General features: G+C 40.1%; 2 protein-coding genes across 2 annotated transcripts in view; both read left to right on the top strand.

Moving 5' to 3' along the window:
• The window catches only part of LOC137291777 (proteasome adapter and scaffold protein ECM29-like), a 60,368-nt gene extending 49,849 nt beyond the window's left edge, over positions 1–10,519 (top strand). Inside the window, exons 42-50 of the mRNA XM_067823299.1 lie at positions 249–460; positions 1,111–1,154; positions 1,983–2,031; positions 2,586–2,729; positions 4,449–4,569; positions 5,092–5,197; positions 5,925–6,019; positions 6,635–6,706; positions 7,905–10,519. Coding sequence (XP_067679400.1) covers positions 249–460; positions 1,111–1,154; positions 1,983–2,031; positions 2,586–2,729; positions 4,449–4,569; positions 5,092–5,197; positions 5,925–6,019; positions 6,635–6,706; positions 7,905–8,047 — 986 coding nt within the window. The 3' untranslated portion in view covers positions 8,048–10,519. The remainder of the gene's footprint in view (positions 1–248; positions 461–1,110; positions 1,155–1,982; positions 2,032–2,585; positions 2,730–4,448; positions 4,570–5,091; positions 5,198–5,924; positions 6,020–6,634; positions 6,707–7,904) is intronic.
• Positions 10,520–16,329: 5,810 nt separating this feature from the next.
• On the top strand, positions 16,330–19,099 carry LOC137290887 (protein DBF4 homolog B-like). The gene has a single exon (XM_067822056.1). It carries the CDS (start codon positions 16,573–16,575, stop codon positions 18,673–18,675), a length of 2,103 nt encoding a protein of 700 aa, XP_067678157.1. The 5' UTR covers positions 16,330–16,572; the 3' UTR covers positions 18,676–19,099.
• Positions 19,100–21,020: the final 1,921 nt, after the last annotated feature.

The following is a 21,020-nucleotide window of genomic DNA, read 5'->3' as shown; positions in this document are numbered from 1 at the left end:
CTCTCTCACTCACTCACTCCAGTATTAGATAAACTTATACTGTGGTATTGCTGAAATATAACTAAAAGCAGCATAAAACCTTACTCACTCACCCACTCTCTCTCTTTCCCTCCCTCACTCACTCACTCACTCACACACTCACTCACTCACTCACTCCAATACAAGTGTATGATTTAAGAGAAACTTGGTTACTGTGCTGCTTCTGGTTCCAAATCCCAAACTCATTAAGTTGAGTGTTTGTATGTCAGGAACGGAGGGAGGCCTGCGACTGTACATCTCTGAAGTGGTGGAGCTCCTGCAGGTGTCCCTGGAGTCCCAGCTGTGGAGCACCAAGGCCCAAGCCGCTGCTGCCATGAGCACTGTGGCAACCAAACTAGGGTCATCGCTGGGACCTCCACATCTCGGCAACCTCCTCACAGCGCTGCTCAGTGGCCTTCAGGGCAGGACCTGGGATGGGAAGGTAATTTCTTCAAGGAATTAGTGATATTTAGGAGACTGATGGCTGGATATTAAATTGAAAACTGACATATTTTACAAAGTTATTTTTTTCTTATTCTGACACTTGCTGTCTACTTTAATAGAATTGCGTATAAGGAATATTGGTTATAAATTAGTGGTGTATATGAATTCATTATGATCATAGTTAAGTGTGTTTATCTAATTATCATATTGTAGTTCCTGTGATTGTACTTGTTATAGGAACTGTTATCTTGACCACCTGTGTTGAAATGGCTGCTGGTTCTTGTATATAAATAGTTTACTTAGTCCTGAAGACTATGTTTGTGTCATCTCGCCCTTGGAAATTTCATGCAGGCACATTTCTTGTGCATTTCTGCATTTGATTGGCATTTTTTAAGTCAGTGAGTCAAAAGTGAAATGTATGACTTTATGGAGTACAGCTTGTTGTTCATTGCCTTAAGCGTTGTTTTGATGTAGTTTCTTACACCATTATCAACCTAAAACAATTATAACGATGAAGAATCTATATCAAAACATCACTTAACGCAAAGAACAAGAAGTTTAATCCATAAAGTCATATGCTTCATTTGTTGGTACATTTCTGCAGAATTGCTTATTTACTGTCTCAGCCCGTGTGTATTGTGTCTTCAGGAAGCCCTCCTCCAGGCACTGTCCACAGTGTGCACATCCTGCAAGTAAGTAAACAGTCTTGTCATCAGTCAAAACATTTCTGACATCTAAGCTGACTGCTTGTTTGGTTGGTTGTTTAACCCCACATGCAGCAAGATTCAAAATATGTGGCAACATTCTGTAAATATGTGAGGCTGGACCAGACAATCCAGTGATCAACAGCATGAACATTGATCGACGCAACTGAGATGCGATGACATATGTCAACCAAGTCAGTGAGCCTGACCACCCTGTTCCACTTGTCGCCTCTTACCACCATCATGGGCTACTGGAGACCAATTCTAACCCAGATCTTCACGGATAGTGGGTCTGACATCTGACTATAGACCTTGATCTGTCAGCACTGTACCATCCGTATTGGTTTCCTTTGAGAGGAGTAGTCTTTGGTTTTTGAATGTCCAGCATTGCACCAATATCATTATATGCCATGATTTATTTGTTGTTTAATGCTTCAGCCAGCAATACTACATCTCCCTAAAATATTGAATCCAGACTGGAGTACCCAGTGATTGACATGACAATCTTTTTAGTTAATGCAGAATGATATGCAAGTCAGTGATCCTGACCAAAATATAAAGTTAGTGTCTCTGTCAGTTCTAACTAAACCTGAAGTACTTATCAGTACCAACTCATTGCAGGACAATGAGGGTCGCTTAGAGTATGGCTGAAATATTGTACAGGTGATGTCAACTCACACACAGGAGGGTTACCTGTCACAGTCACAACTACATTTTTCACAGTTTGAGTACACTAAACCTATTTCTTGTGTCCCATCCTGTCAGTGCAGGTAAATTTCTAAACTGCTGTCATGCTCACTCTCTTTGTTGATTCAGGGACACTATCAAAGAAAAGGACATAGCAGGACAACCCAAGATTAAAGAGGTAGGTGCTGGCTTTTAAAAAAACAATGAAGATAAGGTGTGTATGAGATGTGTCATGCCATAATTAATGCAAGATACAAAACATCACAGGTAATGTGATTCAGAATAAGTGGAGAAGTGGGGTAACCTAGTGGTTTAAGTCTTCGCTTGTCACACCAAAGGTCCAGGTTTGATTCCCCACTTGGGTACAATGCTTGACGCCCATTTCTGGTATTCCCAGCCATTATACTTTTGGAATATAGCTAAAAGAGGCGTAAAACTAAACTCACTCAGATTAAGTGTCTTGCACTATTTTTTTCATCTTAAGGACTGACTAACAGGAATATTGGGTGGTTATGGTGTGTCACTCGCAACAATAAACCTCAGCACTGTGAATAGTTCTTTATGCTATCTTATTTCTTTATGTTATTACATCTTTCCATGATCTAAACCTTAATAGTACTGACTGGAACTTTTACTTGCTAACACACACTTTATGACTTATGTAGCAATATCTCATATATATCGCGCATGTTTGGCCAGACAGGTTACAAATTACCCTTGTTTGTTTATTAGATTGTTGAAGCAGTTCTTCGTGAGTCCCGAAAGGAGAGGCCGGCCTACAAGATTGAAGCATTGAAGTGTCTAGGTGCCATCATTGAAGCATATGAGTTGGATCTGTTCCGTGATGTGTGGGATATACTGCTACCTATGATAAAGGTAAGAAGTTTATCTTTATTTCAAATGTGAATACCAGTGACAAAGGACTTGCAACATTTTCATACAGACTACATTTTTTTAACATCATGTAGATATCGGCTGTTGAGCACAGCACTATTGCAGATGAGTGAAAATAAAACTTATTTCCTAACCCTGCATTTAGAGATGCCTACAGACCTCCAACACAATTCTTTAGTGAGAATTTTTGGGGACAGGAAAGATTTTCAATTCCAGATTGTCCACTCTTTTTAAGGAGCTAATGGGGACCTTTTGACCAACATGGTTACAGAGTGTGGATGTGAAGGATCAAAACCAACTCCAAGCTTTTGATCCACGTTATGAACTGACAGAAGATACACTTTAGATATAATTTTAATATTTGGTATTTACTGTTGCATCAACTGACATCTGACTGCCAACCGATATCTTGCCTTGCATATGCAGTGCATGTGCTCTGCCCATGCTACGTGTGACTAGCATGTGCACTGCATGCACTACCCATCTTGTGAGGAACACATGGTTCATACGGACAAACATTCTCATTCTCTGCCCATGCTACGTGTGACTAGCATGTGCACTGCATGCACTACCCATCTTGTGAGGAACACATGGTTCATACGGACAAACATTCTCATTCTTCACAAGAGTCCTTTGTAGCCAAGTGGGTAAAACCGCTATGCTGGTATGCAAAAGGTTGCAGGTTTGAGGCCAGGCATTGGCACAATATACCGGATGTTTTCAGTAATGTGATATTTTACAGTCATGTTCAATAATAGCAAGACAATAACAATCTTCAAAGCAGGTAAAATAATTCAAGGTCAAGATCTGCGTCAGAAAATCCCCAGGATGCAGGCATTTGTAAAGAAAATCCCTGGGATTCCTTGGAAAAAGACTGCAAAACTACATGTTTAGTTTTACTAGATAAAAGGAGAACCTGATGAGACAATATATAGAGTGACATCAATGGAGGTTTTTTGAGTCCTTATAATGGTAATATGGGAGCTCCTTTTGTCATGTGCCTGATGACAGAGGTCAAGGCTGACATAAATACAAGCAAGGAAACATTTATCTTAATCATACAAAATCTCAACTGTAAACATAGTCCACTATGATTCTGACACCATCAGAAGTTGGTGTTAATCAAAAAGGTTATCATACCAGGTGTTAATGAAGAGGCTACCTAATTCTGCCCCACAGGTTATGATCAGCTGATTTAGCCTTATCAACCTGTATTAAGTCGTGCGCTGTTGTACGCTCTTGTATGAGGACAAAACAAAAACTGATGATGTGAAGTCCTGTCATGTGATGTAGGAAACACTGAATGTATATAAATACCATTCATTCAGTATTTAATAATGATAAGGACATTTGTAATGTGTTGAATTCTGCCTCTTGGAGGAGTGTGCTCAAAGTGATATTTATTATCCCAGATAACCAAGGTGCTTATGAGGCACTAGATGGTTAACAGTCACATGACTTATCCCACCGGGTACCCATTTTCTGAAGGCTTGACAGAGGCAAGTTTGAACAAACTCACTCGCCTAAGGTGAAACCACATGTATCACATGTGCCTTATTGTGGGGCAGGACTGAAGTCCTGCTGCCCAGCACAGTCACCCATCCAAAGACTCTCCGTAATTTTGCTTGAACTTGAGTTGTGACCTGGTCTCTACATACAGGACCATACACCACCTCTTCATGGCTGTTATGACTGTTTCAGGAAAAGGAATCTGACAAGGATGAAGACAAGGATGACGTACCATCTGCCGTGAAGCACAACCTTAAAGAGTGTGCCTACACAACCCTAGGGGAGACCTGGCCCAGTACATCTGACACGCATGGTGGGTGGCCTATGCATGACATGAAGCATGCTTTAAATATATTGTCTTCTGAGTCTTTTATAGATCATACTACTGTATGTACATTGTTGCTTGTAAGAGGCGAGTAACAGAATCGGGAATCAGGTGGACATATGTCATTGTATTCCATTTGTGTAGATCCATGTTCATGCTGTAGATCACTGGATTGCCTGTTTCAAACTTGATTATTTACAGACCGCCACCATATAACTGGAATATTGCGGAGTGTGGCATAAAACTAAACTCACTCACTGTTCCTGTAGTGTCATGGACATAGTGTACTGGTAGTACTGTCCTGCTGAACACACTTATAACATGTAACTATATTTGTGCATGTCTGTTTGCTTCCAAATTACAAGCATTTATTTGAGAATGAAACATTACAGGTAGCAGTGTTGGGTGAACAGATTTGCCACATTTATCTATCGTCCCATGTTCTCAAGTTTCTCTTCGTATGAGAATTTGTCAGATGATTTTACATTGAAATACCTGTGTACCTTGCAGGTGAGTTCCAGAGTCAAGTGTGTGAGTCGCTATGTGAGGGAGTGCCAGTCAATGCATGGAAGGGCCAGGTCACCATACTGAAGACAATGCACAAGTTTGTGGACAGGTGAGAGACAGACCTTCACGTTAGAGAAGTGTGTTTCCCATTGCATGCAGTAATAAATTGCTCCAAGCACCTGGCACTTGCTGATAACACTACCATCTACTATGCAGATATAAAATAGGATATCCATATGTTAGTAAGTATAGGTCACTATACTGAAACAAAGTGAAGAAAAGAATTCTTACATACATAATCAATATGTGTAAGGATTTTAGTGACAGATTCATAATCGTTTGCGTTTTTCTCTTCATGATGATTCTGGTACCAGTGTACCTATCATGTTTTACTTGTGAAGATCCTGGTCAGAATTGATCTTCAGCAGCCAATGCTGTCATAAGAGGTGATTATCGGGATATGGTGGTCAGCGTCACTGACTTGGTTGACTGTGTTCATCACTGGATTGTCTGACCCAAACTTGATTATTTAGAGACTGCCACAATATGGTTGTAATATTGCTGTAAGCGGTGTAAAACTAAACTCACTCACTCATATAACATATATCCAGGTGAAAATTGGTCTTCAGAAACCTAACAGGATTGGATGGTCAGACTTCCAGACTTGGTTCAAACATGCCTTTCTATCCCCACTGTGTAAGATCGATGCTCATGCTGTTGATCACTGCATTGCCTGTTCCAGACCCGCTTATTTACAGACCCTCATATATATGATGCAGGAATTTGCATTCCTTATATACCTGGATGACTAAATGAGAGCTGATATGCACTTTCAGGTTATCATGTCTGAAGAAAGAGAACATTATGAAGGACACAAGTCAAGTGATCCCCATCGTAGACCAGCTGCTGGTTACTGTGATACCCCTCCTAGGTACTACAGTCTTGTAACACGTGAAGTGTTTCTCGGTCACTTGTTCATATCATGGTAACACAGATTAGTACCCCATGTGATACCTCTCTATGTGAAGAGGTGCTATAGTGTTTGTGCAGATCATTACTTATCTCCACTTCCTTGATTCGAAAAATTTACATCTTCATGAAATGAAACAGATATATTTGCTGAAGGACACTCTTGGGATTAGTCCAGTACCAATAGCATTTTGGAGATATTTCACTAGTACTAACCTGTGAAGGTCCAGGGTAGAATAGGCCTTCAGCAACCCATGCTCGCTATAAAGGCAACCATGCTTGTCGTACGCGGCGACTAACGGGATCGGGTGGTCAGGCTTGCTGACTTGGTTGACACATGTTGAAGGTTCCCAACTGTGCAGATTATGCTCAGTTTGCTGATAACTGGATTGTATAGTCCAGACTCAAATTATTTCCAGACAACTGTCACATAACGTGAATATGGCTGAGTGCGGCGTTAAACTAAACCCCCTCATTCACTCACTTTCACTTGTACCAGACTGGATTCCCAAGATTTTACAAGAAATTTCCTGATGACTATCTGTACAAGCATTTAACACTGGGTATGTATTTTCAGGTAACATGAAGTATGCTGTGATCCGAACTGAAGCTCTTGCTGTGATAGAAAGTATTGTGTCAAAGCTGCATGGTAAGCATGATTGATGATTGATTAGTTTTCCTTCTTTCTTGAGGGTAACATTTGAGGAATCTGTTAATCTGTAAGGCTAATGAACTGAGGGAGACAATTATAATAGCTTACTCCTTTGGAGCAGGTTGAACTGTAGAACTAACTCCAACTGGTTATTTAATTGATACAAAGTTATTGTTGTTGCTACTTTAAAGGCACTGTATCACAACGCTTTTCTCTAGAAATAATATTCTTCTCTCAATAATACTAACAGCCATTAGGAAAGCTGTAATTCCACAAAAAATTACTCAGATTACAGTATTAAGTTTTTAAGTTTGAATGAATTGATTGCGTTAAATCGACTCCTGTGCCCTCTTCCGTCCAAACATTATTTCAAGAGATCCACGTAGTTATGTTGCTTGAAGCGCTCTTTGCGAATATCCCACACAAAACTGTTGAAACCAGAGGTATGTTCAGAACTGCATGTGCTTGCATTGGTCCTGAATGGATGTGAGCGCTTGGTTATATTAAACCATTCGTGATAATATGGAAAGGGGCAAGTGGTGACAAATGACCTTATAGCACCTGATAAAGGAGCAAGCATATGCTCCAAAACTGTCATAATATTCACAATAAAGAAGTTGTCATCCATAAATCTTGATTTTCTGATTTGTTTTTTTTAACGACATTTTGCATGGTTGCCATCTTGGTTTGCTTGGTGAGACAGCTATGAGGATGGTTTGTGGGCGCTTGTTGAGGCACAGGCGTTGGCGAACCAGCGAGAACACCGCATGTAACAGTTTTTGATGTGCAGAGCAATTGTTGACATTCCTCGCAGTTCCAGTTATTAATTTCAGGCAAATCGTAATGGAAAATAAGTCTTTTATTGTAATAGGGAGCTATAGTGAGTTTGTTTCTCAGTATATATGTAATATAGGCCAAAATATTATTGAAAGTGTGTGACATTATGCATTTAACTTTAAGAAAGTGCTCAAAAGATGGTAAGGACGACAAGATTCCTTGATGTTACATCAGTCAGTTGCTTATTCCTTGCTAAGTAATGTGAAAAAATGGGGTGGTTCTCAACTTATTGCGAAAAGCCTACTTACTCACTGTGCACCTTACTTTTACAATAATAATTGGTACTTGAACAGGTTTGCTGTCAAAGATGATTTGAAATGGGATATTGTATAATTCGATATATTTTCTCCTTGCCTAGATGCTGGACAGTTACCTCTTCTATCTCGCACCAGTGTTGGTAACAAGCTCGTGGAGGAGTTATCTCCCATGTGCGAAGATGGAGTTTATGAACTCAGAGAAAAAGCTGCAGATTTAAAGAAGCTCCTGACCGCATCAGCGTGATACTAGAGTTACCTGCCTTTGATAGACGTGACCTTTAGACATTCCCGTCAAAGACTGTGTGAGAGGTTTGTCTGCAAGGATCCAGAGTTTGAGAAGTCCAAAATGAATATCACATCTTATGACTTCACCAGCAAAGGAATACTTTGGCTTCCACTACTACAAGCTGAAGTCACATTGGTACACACCTTGATCAGTATGTTCTGTCAGGTTCTGGTTGATGTTTGAGAGTGGTGTCCGTATGCTCTGTAGACATGGACGTCTATTTGTCATGTATAGGTCCTCATTGGTGTCCCTCAGTTTCAGCCTGTGTTGACACTCATTTGAATTGCAACTAAATAAGGTCATCATTTTGTGTTGAGCATGTCAGGTTAACTGAAAAATAGTCTTCAGCGGTATCATGATGCATCATAACGCTGACAATCTTCTCAGTAACTTTCCAAAGTATGGATAGTCACCAACCTAAAATCTGATCAAGTTCATGGTTTGATGTTAACAGCTTGATTATCATGTTTGCAGAGTTACATAGTACTCAAAGTTACAGAACACTCAATTCATTCATAATACTTTAGTAAATGTCTCTTTCCTTGATGGATATCCCGGAGTAATATGAAAGTATTGGGGGTTTGTATGGAATATTTGGGGTGTTGTAAGTTAATATCTCTGTGTAAACTGTAAGCACCAACTGCTTCTGTGCTTCCTCTTTGTACATCTTTAAGAGGGGTGTGCCTCTGGTTGCCTGACCTCCATTTGGACCTCACCTCCCACATTTCATAGTTCATGTCTTCAAGGAGGGTTCTCATTTCATGTTCTAGAAATAGTCATTCCTGTTGTTGAGATATCTGTGTCATATTTTATTTTGTCAGAATAATATTTAGAGTAGTGTTGAGTCTGGCAGGAAAGGTTTAAAAAGTCCATGATGAATTATGAGTATTTAATACAAATAGTGGGGTTGACACTACTGCGTGGACAAGCCAAATGTTGTTGAATTTCTGGGACTGCATGTGAAATTTGGCATTGCTTAACACCTGATACTATTATTACAGAGCAAACTGAAAAAGATGGTAACAGATGTCACGCCAAAACAATTACCATCCTTTCCTGAAATGTGTCTAGCATTTTCCTGCAAATTACAAAAGAATGTAGTAAAATAATTTATGTATGGTGATTACGTAAGCATGGCATGCGATTATCAATATCCCCATGCCATCTGTGATCTTATTCAAATAGCTTTGGAATCTTACTGGTTGAGGGAGTTCACTTTGCAACATGGGTACAATTCATGAGCCCATTTCTCACCATATTCTCATTTGAATTGTGGGATTCAAGTATTAGGTACTATTTATTTAATTATTCTTCAAGTTTCATTTTATATACTGATCTACTTACATGTTTCTTGTTTGTTATGGAATGATGAGGTAAGACCTTTGAAGATTTTGAACCTTAGATTTTTATCAGCCATCTGCGGTAAACCTTATATTAACAGAAGCAAAATATTTGTCTTCATCTGATTGCATCCACTGCTAGAAACCAAATGTTAGTTCTACACTACATCATACCTGTGATTAGACCATATTATCCAGACTGATCACGTTTCATTGTTATGAGAATCCATTTCATGTTGTTAAATGCTTGATCTTGTTTGAATTCATTGGTATTGGTTTTTATTGTCTTTAACATTGTTTTTAATGTTTGAAGTGATTTGTAAATTTAAAAATGGGAACTACTCTCCATATTTTCTGAACATTCATTGTTGTCTCTTTTCAATTGTACTTACAAGTTAGTGGTGACATTTTCTTTAACTCACAAGAATGACTCCAAGAAAAATGTTCATAATGAATTCTCATTAGATAATATACTAAGTAACAGGTTGTCAAGTGTCAAATGTTTTTCAGTGATGAATTTCTACACTGTGATGAATGTTGATATTTGCCTCAAGTGCTGCAGGAGCTATCTATGTTGAATGGGACTTGGGACAGATAGCTCAGTCTGTGGATGATGCATTGATATTAAATGCTGTTTTGAGGTGTATGGTGACTTTACATGAGTTGTAAGATAACATGTGACATATTATTTATAGTATTTAAATGCTTCTATCTCATGGCCACTTGTCTGTTATTACATAGCTGAGACTGTCCTTGGATATATGTAGGCCATGTTGAAACTATTATCCAATTTTCTACTCATTCAGTGAAGCCTCATTAGGGTTACTTTTGACTGTGACTGAACTGTTCTGAAATCATTTTATTCTGTAAACTCTCATTCATAATTTCAATCTTGTCTTCATGCTTGTGGCCATAATATTGAATATGATGCTTTTGTCCTGTTTATCCTTGTTGATCTGAAGTATGTGTCCCACAATGTCATGTTTATGATGACAGGTGGCTGAACCAGTGAAGTGTATATTTGTCCTGTTGGCGTTGGAATGGATGGGTGGAGATTTCCCCACAATAAACAGGATGCCATATCTCTACACTTGTGGTGTTATGTATGTTTATTTGTCTGTACGTGGAATGTACATTCTAGAGGCGTAGGTTGCCATGGTGAACTTATGCCACCTCACTTCTCTGTTATGTTGTGCCATGATTTGATTCATTTTTGCAGTATTATGCTGACAACATCATGAATTATGTGGGACTAAAACATGATTTTGCTAGGTCCTGGCATTGAGGTCCTTGGTCAATACATATGTACATTATAGGAACTAGAGACGTGTACTCCTGTGACAATATACAAAAGCCATGTCATAAGATGCTACTAGTGCAATCGGTTGGTCAGGCTTGCTGACTTAGTTGACACAAGTTACCTGTTTCCAATTGTGCAGATCGATGCTCATGTTGTTGATCACTGGATTGTCTGGTCCATACTGGATTATGTTCAGACCGCCGCTATATAGCTGGAATGGCGTGAAACTAAACATGCTCACAGAAACCCACTCAAAGTAATAGAGGAGTGCAAAAATAACATTTTTAACACTCAAATGTCAAGGAATGTCAAACTCAGATCCTTGAGAAGATTTTCATAGTTTGTGAGCATGGGTCTGTTCATCATCTATCAGATATATCAGCCATTTAGCTACACAAGAGCAATGCCAAATGCAGAAATTTTCTAAAGACAAGTGGAGGTTCGTTTTTCATACAAATATTTTTGTACTTCACGGTTTTTTCAATTGTGTACGAGTATATTCGTTATGTTTTTGAATCGTCCATACTTCAGATATTTGGAATATAATTGTAATGTGTATACATTACAAGTTACGCATCACTGATGATCACTGGTGTAATGTGATAAATAGAAATTTGTTTTACGTCCCGACGGAACATGTATTTTGTAATAAATTGATGTTAGAGTTGAGTTTTGGTAGGGTTAATTAAATCAAAACATGGAAAACAAACATATATCTGCGTTTGAAATGAACAGAGTGCAAACAGCTTGTTCTCAATATGTTCTTAGCGTATTAACCAGCATCGCTTCAGTCTGAAGAAGGCGAGAGCGACTTTTATCCAAAACAGTCAAAAACAGCAGGGGATATTAGATGTACAAGACTGATAAATGCAATTGATGGCCCCAAGGGAGAAACAGATGAGGAGGAGAAATTACGGGGGAATGTGACAATTTATTCCTTTGGAAATGTTACATCTGTATGTATCATTTTATCTTATGCATTGGCATTGGATAGCGGTATGCCCGCAAAATGACTGGTATTGAATATTCAGGGTGTTTGTTTTGAGAACAAGGTGAGGAGATTTTGCCTACGCAACTGGGCAAATGAAGCTATAGCACGCCGTGTGTCCTTTGCTTTGTTGTCTTCCAAAGTGCTCACAGAATTCAGATCCGCATTTCAGCATGGCCGACGTGGTAGCCATATTTACATGACACCATTTGCATTTTTCCAGTTGTATTCGTCATGCATGTTGCTAAACGTTGACATGTGGGTTTCAAATGCTTTTTAGGACATTAAACTGATATTGCACGTAGTGGATCTTACCAGTGGTGTCGCTGAATTGATTCACTGAAGTCCAAACCATTTTACACAAGTCGCTCATCCTAAATTACACGTTTGTGTCATTTAAAATACAAAGATTATTCCAAATAGACCTGCAAATATCTGTTTTTAAATGTTATCCACGGTATGTCAATCGAATGAGGTTGTGGTAGAACCAAATGTGACAATGTTGTCATATTTGTAAGGAAACTATCATCACTTGATTCTTCTTCACTCTGTTATGTGAACATTTATGTTTGAATGACATAGATTCACTGTTACTTGCATGGCAGACATGTACATTCCGTATTCTCCATGCGAGGAGACTTTATACAGATGCAGATTATCGCTGGTCAATGTAAGCCTCTGACGTGCATCACCCCTTGTCGGTTTCCTGTATTTAAAGAATTCTTTTTCTCGGCCCGATAACAAACATTCAATTTGTGTAAAACCATGTACTTCTGCTATCAGCAAATCCAATCGGAATTTCAAATTATACTGATTAAATCCAACAACGGATATACATCAATGTACATCTCTGGGCCAACTTGCACGTCGTGTGTTGAAGGCCTAAAAGATCAACTGGTGATGTAATCCCTCGCCTTAACGACAAACGGGACATCAAAGCAATAAAAAAATAAAACCATTCGAAGACATCCTTTGTACGAAAGTCTGTAACACAAACTCCCGCCACATTGCTCCAGGGTAAGGCGGTCAGCTCGGAGACACCCATGATCAGTGTCGTGTATTATGTACGGGGTCGCAACAAATGTGGCGACATGGGGTCCCGGGGTGAAGGGGAGTGGGGTAGAGCGTCCCGCTGCCTCGGGGCAAGATTGGTATGGTGACCAAAGGGTCCAGATACTGTTAGAATGTGGACAACATGTCTCGTACAGTCTCGTAATTCTGTGAAGAATGGGTGGTGTTTTACTTAGGTTAAGTCGTATGTCTATATTGTGTACCCTTGGTGAGACTCTGCTATATACTGTATTAAAAAACACTACGGTTAAACTATTATTGGTATTACAAGCGGAAATGCACTGATGCATCGGATGTTGTTGTAGTTGCTGCTGCTGCTACTAAAATGGTGGGATGTTCAGGTTCGCTGACGTGGATGACGAATGTATTCGTATGACAGTGGCATAAATCGATATTCATTATGTCAACCACTGGATTGTCTGGTCCAGACTAATCATTTACAGGCCGTCGCCTTATGGCTGGAACGTTGCTGAGTGGGGCGTTAAACAAACAAAAGAACAAACTACTACACTACTACTACTACTACTACTACTACTACTACTACTACTACTAAACAGTACTAACTACTAACTTTAGCTCTCATCAGATATTTCGGATGGTCATTGTCGGACTCATAGACTAACAGCTAGTCTCTGAAACGAACATATTTAACTGAAAAAACGTTCATAGTGAAAAAATAATAAGATAGTGAAATGGAGCCCTGAGACTTTCTTCATTTTCAGAAGCTATGGAAATCTAGACTTGCCACATTTTCTAGACTTGTGTGGGCTTTCTTGGATATATACACTTCAGGGTCTGTACGACAGACTATCGGACTCACCACGAAAGTCAAGGTTCAAGGGGTGTATTTCGCAGCCCTGGTATTCCATGAATAACTCTATCTATCTAACAAGTGACATTGATTTGTCGTACATATAAACTGCTTTTTTAGATATAGTCAGTTTTCACGTGTACAGTGAGGGATCTGGAATCAATTCCTTGCGCGTTTACGCATGTTTATACACAATAATAATAGACACCCTGATCTCTGCTTTGTTAGGGATTTGACGAGCGCTTCTAACACCTCACATACCCGTGGATTAAGTCATAAAACCCAAGTCCTATCACACCCCTGAGCCCGATGGTGACGGTATTGTTGCTACAACAAACCCTCGGTTTATATGAGTGCCTGTCAACACCTCACCACGACCTTCGCGTATCAACAAGTACACCAGGGGAGACTCACTGGAGTGCTGACACCAGCAAAACCCTAATTAACGAAGAGCGTTAGCTGGGCTTGTTCTCGTTTCGCACCTACAAACACAACAAACTGCATGTCACAACGCAACAACATACGTTCCACGACTACGAAGTGTATATGTACGTGAGATATGACTAGATGAGTAGATGTGTTCGAGTATGTCAGTAAGTTTCTGTGGATAATATCCCACATAAAGGGGTTCTTACAACGTGTAACAAGCATTAGATCATTTTGAAGATATACATGCACAATTTCTTTAAAGATAAGTCATTTTGTGTGTGTGAGACACACCTAAATTTGTACCAAAACTGAACAAACAAGTGAATCGTTTCGGTTCGTAAGAAGATTGTGGTTTATTACACAATTTAGGAATTGGTCTGACATTTGAGGACGACTCAACACTTACGACAGACACAAGTGCAGGTTTGTGTGAAAGGCGACTAGTGGCAAAACATAGGCATGTGACCACAACAATGCGCATTTGGAAGGTAAAATGAAACTTGAAAATCTGCGTATGACTGTATAACACCTTTTTCACTTCTCTGAACAAAACACCACCACCCCCGCCCTCCCCCCCCCCCCCCCCCTCAAAAAAAAAAAATAAATAAAAACCTCCCAAACACACACTCACAAAAAAACAAAAACAAAAAAGACCCCCAAAAAAACCAAACAAACAAAAAACCAAAAACAAACAAACACAACAAAAACACCAAAAAAAATTTACAAAAACAAAAACAAAACAAAACAAGTACATTTAAATAAGCCGTCAATTGCCCATTCTCAGTCCCTGTCGTTAGCTATATTTGGGTTTATGCTAGTTTATTTTTGACCCAAACGCCGTTCCTTTTCGTTTGCTTTGTTCTTTTTCTACCTATTTCATAGTTCATTCCTTCAGAAACATGCATTAACCGCACAAAAAAGAACATAAACAACTTTCAGTATGCATCGTTAGTAAAGGTTTGATAAAGATTACCAACCTAGTTCAGTTTAGTGGATGTTATTTTTTTCTATATTTATTCATTGTTCAGTTTCGTTACATATCTTAAAGTAGGTCGATCAACACAATAAACATCTATAATCGTCTCTCGTTTCATCATCTTTCTAGTGTTTATTTAACATCTTAATTCAATCCCGGATCAGTCGATTACTTCCTCAATAGCATTGTATAAGCATGTGTTAATTACCTGGAAAACCGCTTTGAAGACTGGCTATACGACCGCGTAGTATTTGTTTGGATAGGGATATGTGGTATCAATTGCAATTATCTCATTACAAAGTCAAGTTCTGTCTTTAGTATTACATACACAATTAAGCCATTTCCGTTGTTGTGTGAACGAACATTTTCTGTTAAAAAACACAGTAACGTCGAATGAGATATGTAACGTTTGTATTGACTTTGTGAGTGGGCAATGGAATTACTGGATATACTAGTATGTTTTTTTATCGATAGCAAGGAAAAAGAGTAATAACGATCCCGTGTTATGCTTAAACAATATTATTACATGTATCAAGGAAAAGAGTAAAACATTATTCAATCATAACTTTTGAAATTACGAAACTTTATTAAAACAGCTACGTTGAAACAGCATTAATCTGAAACAGCGCGCAATTCTATACATAATTTTGAAAATTCATGTAAAAACTACTTTGAAGTTATAAACGTGAGCAAGTGTATATTATGATGACACATATAAACGCTGTCAAATGATTTAATTTTGCGTAAGGAAGCACAGCTCCTGACCTAAGGGTAAAACTCTAAGTCAACGTTAATACTTTTGGACAAAATCTGAAAAATCGAATCACATGTATATACGTGGCTGAACATTATGTCAGCTTGAAAATGAATTTGTTTTCGAAAATCCTAATAAAACGACAAAACATAATTAGTGTCACGAAATACATTTTGTGTAGGAATTTGTCTGATTATCAGTGTTAACTTGCGGAATGCCTGCTAAATTGGCAGAATTACACAACAGTGCGATAATCCAGGTGCATGTCAAACGGGAGAACCATCTCAACGAACCGCTGCAGTGAGCGTCATTACTTTCTAAGTCTGGTGTCACCTGGGGCCATTGAACCGTGACGACACTGTGCGTAAATTGCTGTGAGTGACATAAGCCGACGTTCACATTTCGTACAGGGGTGGTCAGGTTAAACACTGTGAGTATTTGTTCCCGACCCATGATTAACACAGTATATATTTTGTCGTAATATAAATTAATTGCTTTATTGTAATATAGGATACAGTGTCCGATCATTTAAATTGGTCTGGTCTTATCACAACCTTCCTCCCCTCTAGATGGACCGTTCCCTCTGAACCCATCAGACAACATAAACTCCTCGTGCCCAACTCAGTCAAACATGGATACATAATACGGACATACCTCACTGAAACTGGAGATGTTTTCCTGATATATTGTGCACAACTCTTCACTTAACATACATACCAAGATACCGGTTTGTTTACATCAGCGAAGACAGTGTACGGGAAAAAAATCTTCACTTGGGTCACGTGACAAAAGCGAGGGCTATTCGAACAAGGCAATGTGTGACAGCATGGAGGACAGTCCCGAAGCCTGTGCTAGGCGTAGGCTGGAATTCCGTTCAATGCCTTTCAAAAGTAAGTCATTTTATGTGGATGTGAAATCAAAGCCTGTGCGACAGCGTGTAGAAGGATATATTCGTCAGCTGGGAGGTTCAGTGGAAACTTTTCTGTCGAACGACGTTCATGTGTGTGTATCGGATTCTCGGCCTCTGACAAAGAGACCGAGTCGATTGCGGGGTGAAACCACCCTCGATCGCGACGATGTGTCGAAACGTAAACAAGACATTCCCCTAAGTCGAGGAAGAGCTTTGCTGTTGAAAGCTAGGAAAAATACAAGTGAAAGTTTGGCGTCCGAGGTAAACAATGCAAGCAATATTCAAGACAAGGCGGCAGAGATGGGAATCAACACAGAGCATGTACACACTTTCATTAAACGCTGCAAGGAGCTCGGTGCGTCTAGTAAACAGGTAACGAAGAAGGACCCTCCAACTGAATTTCTTCCAATAAAGTGGGAAGATAAGTGTTTTATTAAAGTAGAAGATGATTCGTGTCAGTATAAACCGATTCATAAGAAACTAGAAAATATACCATTGTTGTATCCGGATAACGGGGGCGGGTCTCCATTTGACGGACCCGTGGTGCTCGCTCGCCCCACGACCGGGAGTACAGTGAAAAAAGGAACCAAACCCAGTCGGTTCTCTCACAACAAGGGGGGATATTGCGAGATGTGCCAGTGCTGGTACAAGGATTCACTTCGGACACACAGCAGGAGTGTTGGCCATCAGAAGTTTGTCAGGAATAAAGAAAATTTTGCAGTGTTGGACCAAATTGTGCGAAAATTACCGAATTTGTACAAGTTTTTATTCAAGTACATTCCTGTCCGTAATGTTGATAAACCCCCGTGTTACAAGTCTGACATCACCCCAGTCACGTCTCCTGAGATTCCGACGACGCAGCCTACCAATAAAGATGTTTACGACTTTGACGACCCCAGTGAAAATGTCGCCAATGTAGAGGATGTCAGTAATGTTCAACCCCTGGAGGGACTGACGATTTTGCCGGCATCAAACACAACTACAAACTTCACCAGCAACACACCACCACTCCCTCTTATCGACACCATTCTGTCTGGTGAGATCAACACTCCAGAGGTACCGGATAAGGTAGAAAACTCCGTCACGCCTGCCTTGACGCTGAACGACAGTGATGTGTTCTCTTGTATCCTCGGTGACAATGTCGCTGACGCTAAGATGTTTTCTGACATATCTGAGGCTGACTCCCAAACGAACGTTTTGAAAAATCTCATTGACAATTTATCCTTGCAAAACGTAAACAGCGCATCTCAGATCACCCACGAATCGCCAATGATTGTCAACACGCCCCACATCCCGTCGTCACAGCCGGTACCATCGTGTACAAGTCCCACTCATCCTTGTGACGCAATCGAACTCCAGCCAAACCCATCTCTAACATCATGCACGAACTCAGGACGTGAATTAGATGGCACAATTGTGGCCCAGCACGGTCAGTCAGTGACGTTATGCACGGGTACCGAAAGTTCTCCGGATACCTCGAGTGAAAATTCTACTTCACAAACCATGACGTCATGCATAAGTACATCGCGTGCATCTGATTCCCCCATTGAAAGCACGCCTGTTGTACAACCGAATGACGAGACACCCATGTCGGTAGGCTCTCCTGTCCAGTTGCCAAGGGTAACGGCTTCCATCCGCACCCCAGGACAACTGAAGCTGAAGCTGCTGCTAAATGGGGCCGCTAATTCATCTAGTCAACAAAACACGAATCGATCAAATCCAAGATGCGAGAAAGACAAAACTAAGGTCACGTACTACAGTCATAAAACTAGTGACACTAAGTTAAAGCTGTGTAAGGTGGTAGTCACGCCTGTTGCTCAGAAATCCAATTTAAAGATGTTCTGGAAAGTACGCAAAACGGGCGACTGCCGTTTGTTGTTTAGCTCTGAAAAGAGGAAGCGTTCCGTGCCGGACGAAAACGCCACGGGTGTCGGAGATGAAATGATGAGCCCCCTCCGGGCCCATGATGTCTCCCCTAAGCCAAAACGTCAGAGACTCGTCTTCTGAAATCCTATCTCAGTGATGGTTGTTCTATGGTGCCACGTTGGTACAAGCTATAATGTGATAGACACAGTATTATGTGTTTGTGTGTCAGTGATGATTTAGTTACCATGCCCAAAAGAACTGACTTTTACGTTCGTTTAGTGATCGCAGATGTCATAATGAAGATTTTATTTCTATTTATTGCTGTTTTACAGAGATATCCAAAGCTCCACTGTGTTAGCCACTGTCCAGTACAGACGCTACTCTACCCAAAGATGCTGATGTTTTAATCATCTAGTCATGTTGAAATATTTTCTACTTTATTTCGTGACCCATGACATAATTTATTTTACACGCGGTATTGCAATGTTCTGTGGTATGGCGATTTTGACATACTTCCTGTTTTTTTTACAACAACCTATACAGAGATTATTAAACAAGAGGAAATCAACAATGAGTTATTTTTAATGATACATTGATGATATTATGAGTGAGTGATTATAGCTTTACGTCGCATATAGCAATATTCCAGCGGGGTTTCACACATTGTGCCCATGTGGGGAATCGAACCACTTAGCTACCTCACCGCCCCGATAATATTATGAATATTCTATCGCGGTCAGTTACGCATCAGGAACATCTCGTTTGTAATTGAAAATGATATTCAAATAAATCTACCTCTGATCACCTGTGAAGGTCCCGGGGTAGAATAGGCCTTCAGCAACCCATGCTTGCCATAAAAGGCAACTATGCTTGTCGTAAGAGGTGACTAACGAGATCGGGTGGTCAGACTCGCTGACTTGGTTGACACCTGTCATCGGTTCCCGACTGCGCAGATTGATGCTCTTGTTGTTGATCACTGGATTGTCTGGTCCAGACTCGATTATTTACAGACCGCTGCCATGTAGCTGGAATATTGTTGAGTGCGGCGTAAAACTACACTCACTCACTCAACTTTGATTGTTAACCCTTACCCGATCCAGGACCCGCTCTTCATGGTTTTGAATTTCCATAAGTAACCTTGATGTGACAGGCCTGTAGAAGCGTGTTTCATGTAAATGCTGTGGCTGGGTTTTAATCTCAGAGTATATCCGTGACCCTTGGCCTGTTGGCACCGCGCATGCCCGGACATGTTACACGATCTGCGTCGTGCATCTTGCGTCGTGCATCATGCGGCGTAAAACAACCAACCAACAATACTTGTGTTGTACTAAAGGGCCATAGGGCAGCCCAGTTGTAAAATAGTTCTCTCGTCACGCTGAAGACGCGTTCGATTCCCCTCATGGGTACAATGTGTGAACGCCATTTCTAATGTCCCAGTAACACTGAAGTGTATTTAATGAAATAACGTCATTAGTGTAGAAAAATATATATGAAGCCAGTTCCAGAACAGTAATAATACCTTGATGGGCGAAATATGTATATGACAACAGTTCGGTTTACAATCTACACTTTGTAGTATAGGGGCAATCATAGATGTCATATTACCTTAATATACTCTTTAAAAAAAGTAGGGGAACCTGAACTTTCAATCTGATTAGGAAGTATTTATAAGCGTGACAAAAACCTTCAAAGACAGGCATCTTTTTTACACACTACCATTTCTCTTTACCAGGATCCCAAACACAATGCATGAGATGGACGCGTGTAGCCCCATACACATGAGTGGGGTGTCATTCTTGATTTTGATTGATTTCATTAATTACTGTAGACCATTAATTTTGACAATAATCTTGCATCACACAGTTGTTAGTGGCTGTTTCATCAAACCGGGTCTTTTTTTGTTTAAAAATGAAAATTGTGCATCATATCAACATTTGTTGACTCCGATAAATGAAATGTCCCAATCGTAAATTAAAAATGAAGCTCCCCAACATTGAAGAGTATCCATTTTGTGTTTCATGGAAGAAAGACATGTCCCAGCTAAGATGGACTTGTGCTCTTTATGTTTATGCTGGCATAATATGATTGATCTGTAAATAGCGAATATATTACCTTATTCGAACCTACTATCACAGGCTTCCTGTGTAGCCAAGGGAGGCAACTATACACAACAAATTGCGATTGAGCAAGCCGTGTCTCCTTCTGTCAGTGAATGTATATACATATGGGCAAGACACTATCGAACATGCAAAGACTGCATAATTGGAGTAGCTCAGTGGTTAGAGCGCCACACCGAAGAACCGGGTTTGATTGCCCACATGGGTGCAACGTGTGAAACCCATTTCGGGTGTCCCCCCGCCGTGGTATTGCTGGAATATTGCTAAACGCAGGCGACGTAAAACAAAAACGGCTCAAGGTATACCCCCACACCAATATTTGCTGCAATCCCTCCTTTTGAACCAGGTGTCTCGCTTTCTTAATACCTA

Source organism: Haliotis asinina, chromosome 7, assembly GCF_037392515.1.
Source record: "Haliotis asinina isolate JCU_RB_2024 chromosome 7, JCU_Hal_asi_v2, whole genome shotgun sequence".
Lineage (NCBI taxonomy): Eukaryota > Metazoa > Mollusca > Gastropoda > Lepetellida > Haliotidae > Haliotis > Haliotis asinina.
This window is presented reverse-complemented; position numbering and strand designations above follow the sequence as displayed.